We start from the raw sequence: 7,889 nt of genomic DNA on the forward strand, positions 1-7,889 counted from the left end.
TGTGTGTGTGTGTGTGTGTGTGTAGTATATATATATATAGGTGACCAAGTGAGCCCAAGTCAAATGAAAAAAAAAATGTTAGTGAAAGAAAAGATGAAGTCAGCCAGCATGCGAGTGATTAGCCTTAATGGGTGATTTCTATAGTGTGTTTCACAGCTGTATTGTGACAACAGAGATAGTAAAAATAATTTGTCTTGTCAATAGGATTCTAAAGTAATTGAATCAGCCTGTGTGGACTTTTTACAAGAAAAAAGAATTATTTAGTTTTAAATAAAACTGTGATATCATATAGTATAAAGAATGTTTGTACATATGTTTGACTAGTTTTGAATATATTATTTTAAAACAAGTGGATTGAGTGCTGTCTGTTTATTGTTCAAATTATTTGCCAATGAGCCACAGACACCTACTATAAAGAATCTGGCCCATATAAAAACTTCAACATTTGGCAATGCAGCCAGGATTGTACAGTGGTAAATGGCAGTAGAAGATGATGTGAAGAACAGTGGAAATAAGTAGGCCTATATATATGCACAATTGTAGTGGTGGTGTAAATAGTGTAGAGATTACAAACCTGCTGTATAACCATGTCAACAGATTTTAATTAATGTATTGAAAGATGCGAGCACCTTGGGTTAAAAGGTAGTGAACTACGAGAATTTGTTAAACAACAACAAGAACTGGAGAGAGAGAAAAGGCAGAGAAGAGAAGAATTTAAAAGAAGAAAATGAGAGAAAAGAGAGACTGGAAAGAGAGAGAATCAGAGCACAAATTGAGAAAGATGAAAAGGAGATCGAGGTGAAACTGCAAATTGAGAGTATAAGAGCACAAATTAAGATGGCAAAGCTCACCCAACAGAAAAATGAAGGACCCAAGAATGACAATGAAATATTTGCCAAAAGTCAAAAATGGAAAAAAGGCAAGAGCCCACTGTCTCAACCCATTTCTCACAGGAAAAGTATGCAAGTATGATGTGTCTATGACAAGTTAAAAGTGGCCTTGCTGAAATGCTACGAGTTCAGAGAAGTTAAACCTAACACTTGAGAAACTGTATTTCAGTTTGTGTCACTTCTAAATCAATATTTCACAAGATTGACTGACATGGGAAAATAGTTTGATGGACTGGCAGATCTAATATGTGAACAGTTCATGCTCACATGCTCAACTGACATATCACTGTTCCTAAAGGAGAGAGCACCAAAAGACGTGGACAAGATGATCAAGCTGGCAGAACAGTGTTTGAAAGCCCATAGAGGAAGTATAACGGAAAAGTCTAAAAATAACCAATTAAAGCTGAAACCAGGGATGGCTGACCTGAAACAGGATACAACAAAAGGTAACAAGAAATCAACAGACAGAAAGGAGAAGAGATGCTATGCTTGTTATGAAATGGGGCACATTTCGAGGGAGTGCAAGTCTGTCACCAGCAAGCAACAGCAGAAATCTCAACAGAAAGCAAAAAGATGTTACGCTTGTTATAAAGTGTGGCATACTGCAAGAAAGTGCAGCCTGTCACTAATAAGCAGCAGCAGAAATCTCAACATAAAACAACTAGAGCTACACATAAAGATGGTGCTAACAAGAAGCAAAAGATAAGCGACTGTCACCATGGGTGCTTCTGCCTGAGAATACAGAATGGAGACAACTCATCACATTTACCACAAGGTAGTGATTGGAGCATGTGACAAACATTGTAGGGTGACAGCAAATCACAACATGCCAGTAGGTGAAGGCTATGTCAAGAATAAGAAAGTGAAGGTCCTACGAGACACTGGATGCAGTTGTGCAGCAGTGAGAACCAGTTTACTATCTGATGACCTGAAGACAGGCAAGGTATGCCTGTGTGTGCTAATTACTGGAACAGTGAGAATGTTTCCCCATAGCAAGAATACAGGCGGACACTCCATACTATGTGGGAGACCTGGAGGCCAAGTGTGTGAAGGCACCAATACATATGACTTGGTGATTGGGAGCATACCAGGTGGTAGAAGTTTGGAGGAACTAGACAGAAAGAAGACTGCTGAGGCATTTGAAGTCACTACAAGAGCTGAAGGAAAGAAGAGCAAGAAAGATATCAAGCTTCTTAAGATCTTGAAAAGTGACATCCCAAATGTAGGTTTACAAGAGCTGGAGGAAGTGCAGAAGAAAAACCTTTCACTGTAGAAACTTCAGGACAGTGCCCAAGAGAAACTCAAGTGAAATACAAAATGGAAAGAGACTAACAAAACTTTATGACTGATGGGGGCCCTTAAAATGCATAAACTTAGTATGGTCAATATAGAATCCAGCTTTGCATAGCCACTTTTTATATTAAGGGCAACTTGATATAGAAGGTATTTAGATTCAGTCAGAAGTGGCCTTTAATGTCGAGGTTCTAGTGTATTAGTTGTGTGTGTAACCAGGATCACTGTATGATGTCAGAGTTTTTTCGGAAAAGCTCATTATCTTTAAAGCTTCCACTTGTCCATGAAACACAATTTACTTGGTGATAGTGCATTACTCCAATACAAAACCTTCTTATACCATACTGAAAATGGGCACTTAACCCTGTAAGATAATAAATAGTAATTTGATACTCAAAATGAAAATCACCTTGCATGTGAACTATTCAGAGTTCGAGTGCAAATAAATACATTAAATAACAAATTTTTATTACAAATAGTAGAAAAAAATCAAAATTAAATATTTTTCTGAAACTACATACTCTTAGAAATGTTCTTGTCAAATTTCGAACAATTTAATCAATTAGTTTTATTTTTGGAACAAAATATAATGATAGTGATGTTAGATCCCTACAATGTAAGGATCTGGTCGTTAAAGGCTTAACCTAAATCCAGAAAAGATTGAGAATTCAGCTAACAAAATATAATAATGTTTCATCATTGTAGTTTTATTACCTGAATCTGAAAACTGTATTTTTCCCATATGGTGTTTTTACTGGCCTGTTACACCATTAACCATATATGAAAAATCCCTAACCTCCTAGGAAAAAAGTTAGCATGGGCCAGTGATAAAAATCTGTATGTGTTGTTGTGCAAGTTGAAGATTCAAGTATGCCCTCTGTTTTCAGACTTTAATAAACAATTTTAAATTTGTTCAAAACTTATTTTGTCAAATAAAATAATTCTTAAATATCTAATCTGCAAAATTCAATGGGAAAATAACCCTATTAAAAACGAAATTAAATATCTCAATGTAAGTTCCAACAAGCCAACTAGTATTCAATAATCATGATATACTTTTCCTAAAAAAAAGGAGTAATAATACTTTAGTATTCATAACCTAATAACCAATTGAAGGTCTAAGTATTCACTTCATTATAACTTCTAATAAAAAATTAAACAATATTAATAATATCTGTTGCATCCACATTTATTTATGTAGTTAAAGGTTATATTGAAGAAATGATAAATGTTTAATCTTTCCTTTTATAAATAAATTAATAAATTTTAAAGGGACAAAAAAAAAGTTTATTAGCTCATCAAGGATGTTCCTTCTAGTTCCTAACTACAACCACCATAATTATCCATTTTTACCTTCTAGAATGACTTCAAATTGTAACATGAAACTACATTTATTTGTCCTAAGTAGCTCTAAGTTTGTAACAGTATACATCTATTTATAATTAAGTTGTATTGTTTCATTGCCCTTTGAACCGTGTCTAACTACTATTCACGTCATTATAACTTGTAAATCACTTGGGGAATGTGTAGCTCACATTACGCTAATGGATTACATTCACCATGAGCTACTAAATATAAGTTGTAATGCTAATGTAATGTTACGCTAATGAATTACATTACCCACGAGCTGCTCGCATGTGTGACTCATGAAGCATTTATATTATATTACTGTTATTTATTTTACCTAATCTTAACAAACCTAAAAGGATTCCTATTTTACATTTTAGTTACTTGTATAATTATGCATACCAAATAAACATGAAAAACAATAAATAAAATACTTAACCAATCTTCTTTTTTGTTGCTGTCAATTGACAAAGAGAGTTAACCCTAATTTGTTTATACTAATGGCAGTAATGCACTTAATAGTTTTTATTAATTAAATAATGCACCAAAGAATATAGACTAATAACATACAAAAGTAAACAAATTCCCTTACCTCTCAACATTTTCTGGCTTTCTAACTATGCAACAAGAGCCATTACAAATTCGTCCAAGCTAGTCGTTAACTTAACCATAGAAACGATGTTGGTACTCTGAGTGAAATTGACATTTAACCATTGAGAACACAACCTTATACATCATTTGACAGATACAAACCTTGACTGTCTATTGGTTATGGGTAATATAAATTAAAGATAAGACAGAACTATTAACGAATTCTGAAAGAGATAGGTGTGGCAGGAGAGGTCTGATTTTCTATTCGATAGGTCTATAACCAAACAAAGTTAAATACTTAAAATTATGGTTTATCCAAACAATGAAAATTTTATAGAGAGTAATTTATGTTTAATTTCTTACTTTTTCGAGGGGTGGTGGATAAAATGGGGTACATGACATGCTAAGAGAAAATGTTTTACAAGGATCACACTAGGGAAAATTTATGAGTTTTATTTATTGCCTCATAAAATTAATAACTTAAAACTTATATAGTATTAAAATAGAGATTATTAGCTAACATTTTATGCTAAACTAATTAATATAACATAAACAAAAAGTAGTTTAATAAAATTTTGAATTTAAAACACAAAAACTCTGTCATGCCCAGTAAAAGATACCTGTGGCAATAGGGTTAAGTGATTTTTTCTATCACAACACCAAGATATTTTTCTTGAACCATAGTATTCAATGTATTCCATTTAATTTGTAAAAATAATTTGAAATGTGAAACATACATGCATCACCTTACATTTTTGATAATTAAACAATGCATCAAAGGATCTAAATCTCCAGCATCCTTGATATTTAGCCACCCCAAAAAGCTTAATGTCACCTGCAAACTTTTGTTAGTCATTCCAAAGTCAATACCATTAATATAAATCACAAACAGCGGAGGACCCAGCACAGAGCCATGAGGCACATCGCTTGTAACTGTGATTTAGTTAGATCTAAATCCATTTCTTACTAATCTCTGCTTTCTACTCTCCAGCCAATTTTCTATACAATTTAATAACATTCACCCCCCCATCTCATAATCTTCTGATATCAGCACCCCACTATCATATACCTAAATAATTCCTTATTGTTTGATATAACTCTCACAGTCAACAATCTTTCATATACAGTTTTGCCCTTTTAACTTCCTTTTTTAACCAGCTTTCTTGGTTTCCTATAGTCTTCCAAGTCCTTCTTATTTCCAGTAAGTTTAAATTTCTTGAATTTATTATGTTTATCCCTAATATGATCTCTTAAACCTCTACTAAACCATACTGGCTTATTCCACTCCATTGCTCTTTTTTTTTTGTCTGAAGGGAACATGTATGTTCTGTATGCATATCAATTTTTCCCTAAATGCTTCCTACATCTGTTCAAGATCCTCTTCCAACTATTTAGTTCAATCTACAGAAGCCAGATCATGTCTCATTTCATCAAAATTGGCTTTCCTGAAGTTTGGAATCAGGATACTATTCTTCTTCTTCAATTCTACATGTAGTAATATCCCAAACCTTGCAGTGCAATGGTTGTTTGTATTTAAATGCTCACCAACCACAACTCTGTCTATCATATTCACACCAGGCGGTAATATGAAATCTAATATTGTTTCCTCTCTTGTAGGTTCCATCATCAGTTGGTGTATAAAAGAATCCTGAACAATTTCCAAAAACCTATCCCCCTCACTGTCAGACTCAATTTTCCCAATCAATACCCCCAAATTAAAATCTCCCATAATAACATCTTTTGCAGCTACCATTCTGATCTTATTATACAGTGTCTCATTCACTTTCACATTCTGGCCTGGTGGTCTATAACAAGTCACAATTACAAGACTTTCCCTATATATCCACTAACATTAACCTAAACTGACTCAATATCAGTGCTATTTTCCTTTAATAGGATGCAATTCACTCCTCACATATAAAGCTACTCCTCCCACTTTTTTCAATACTTTATCTCTAGTAAATCTGTAACCTAGTATTTAAAAAAAATTTCATCAAAATTGTTCAAATCCAATGAAGTCTCAATGATACCCATAATATCAAAATCCTCAATTTCCCCAACTACTTTGAACTCAATTTTATTTCTAATATTCCTAGCATTACAACAGTAACAATTAATCATAGATTTTAAAATGTGTTCATGTTTTATGCCTGTTGTACATGTTTTCCTGTTGATTATATTTCCTATTTTACTAATATCATAGCCCTTATCTCTGTCTAGCCCTAGTTTAAACCTAGCACTACAGCTGATTTAATAGCCCTTGTTAACATCCTCGCCATGCCTTGTTTAATTATAAGCCATACATTCCAAAGAGATTAATTTTCGAAATAAAATTATCCCACAAATCTAACCAGCCTATTTGATCATCCCTACATATTAATCTAAGCCTGGCATTAAATCCTAGTGACCTACTTAGTATCTCATTCCCACAATTTATTCTAGGCAGTATCCCTGACAAAATCAAGCTAAGACCCCTTTGCTTAAATGCCCTTATCAATGTTTTATACTTATTAATAAGCTCCTCAGATTCATCCAACATGTACCACATAAACTGCATTGCTACAAGCACCCTTAAAAATTTCTAAACTAGGCTGCAGTAACATTTATTATGATCTTAGTCAGTAACTTAATTTCTTTGTTTGTTTCTAATATTTACAAATTTCATTTTCAGATATAGGCATAATCAACTAATTCACTAGGTAAGTCACTAAATACCTCATGACACGCGCAGTAAAGATGCCCGTGCAGATAGGGTTAATAAACCATGTAGGTTTTAAGAATAGAAGACTATTCTCTCAACAAACACTTGTTCTTGCAAATTATACTACATTTCAGTACATTCTTTAGCATGTGAAACAAAACTAACAAATCACCTTTGGAGGCATCTGTAAGGCATCCAGACAAATTCTGCCTTCATTGTCTATGTTTGGATGATAAATTGGAGTCATAAATTGCACCTTAGGAGGCTCAAATGGATATCTATGCACATCAAGAAAAGATAAAATAACATATATATATTGAAAAACATTAAATCAGTTCACTTAGACTCATACATAATTAAACGTGTGTTTATGGTAAAATTTTCTAAGTATACATATGGTTTTGAGTGAAAAGAAAAAAAAAACAAGTTTAATATTGCATTTAGTAATACACTGTATACCTCACTCAGTGGTATTATTTCAATTTAAATCTATTTTACTTCAAAAAAACACAACATACATCTTTATACTAAAACATAAAAGAAAATTTTGTAATTATAAAATTACTGCATAGCAAAAAATAAAAGCTACAATTATTCAACTAGCATTATTCAAGTCTTGTCTGCTTTGGCACAATACACTACAATTACTTTAACTACCTCTAACAATCATCTTATTCTAGCATATAATGTGAACAATACACTACAATTACTTTAACTACCTCTAACAATCATCTTATTCTAGCATATAATGTGAACAATACACTACAATTACTTTAACTACCTCTAACAATCATCTTATTCTAGCATATAATGTGAACAATACACTACAATTACTTTAACTACCTCTAACAATCATCTTATTCTAGCATATAATGTGAACAATACACTACAATTACTTTAACTACCTCTAACAATCACCTTATTCTAGCATATAATGTGAACAATACACTACAATTACTTTAACTACCTCTAACAATCACCTTATTCTAGCATATAATGTGAACAATACACTACAATTACTTTAACTACCTCTAACAATCACCTTATTCTAGCATATAATGTGAACA

At 32.7% G+C, this 7,889-nt stretch overlaps 1 protein-coding gene across 1 annotated transcript in view; it reads right to left on the bottom strand.

Moving 5' to 3' along the window:
• LOC106472111 (ubiquitin-conjugating enzyme E2 T-like) overlaps positions 1-7,889 on the bottom strand; it is a 65,608-nt gene that overhangs the window by 1,704 nt on the left and 56,015 nt on the right. The window contains exon 4 of the mRNA XM_013932737.2: positions 6,995-7,100. Coding sequence (XP_013788191.1) covers positions 6,995-7,100 — 106 coding nt within the window. The remainder of the gene's footprint in view (positions 1-6,994; positions 7,101-7,889) is intronic.

The sequence above is a fragment of the Limulus polyphemus genome, unplaced genomic scaffold (assembly GCF_000517525.1).
Source record: "Limulus polyphemus unplaced genomic scaffold, Limulus_polyphemus-2.1.2 Scaffold5092, whole genome shotgun sequence".
NCBI classification, from domain to species: Eukaryota; Metazoa; Arthropoda; class Merostomata; order Xiphosura; family Limulidae; genus Limulus; species Limulus polyphemus.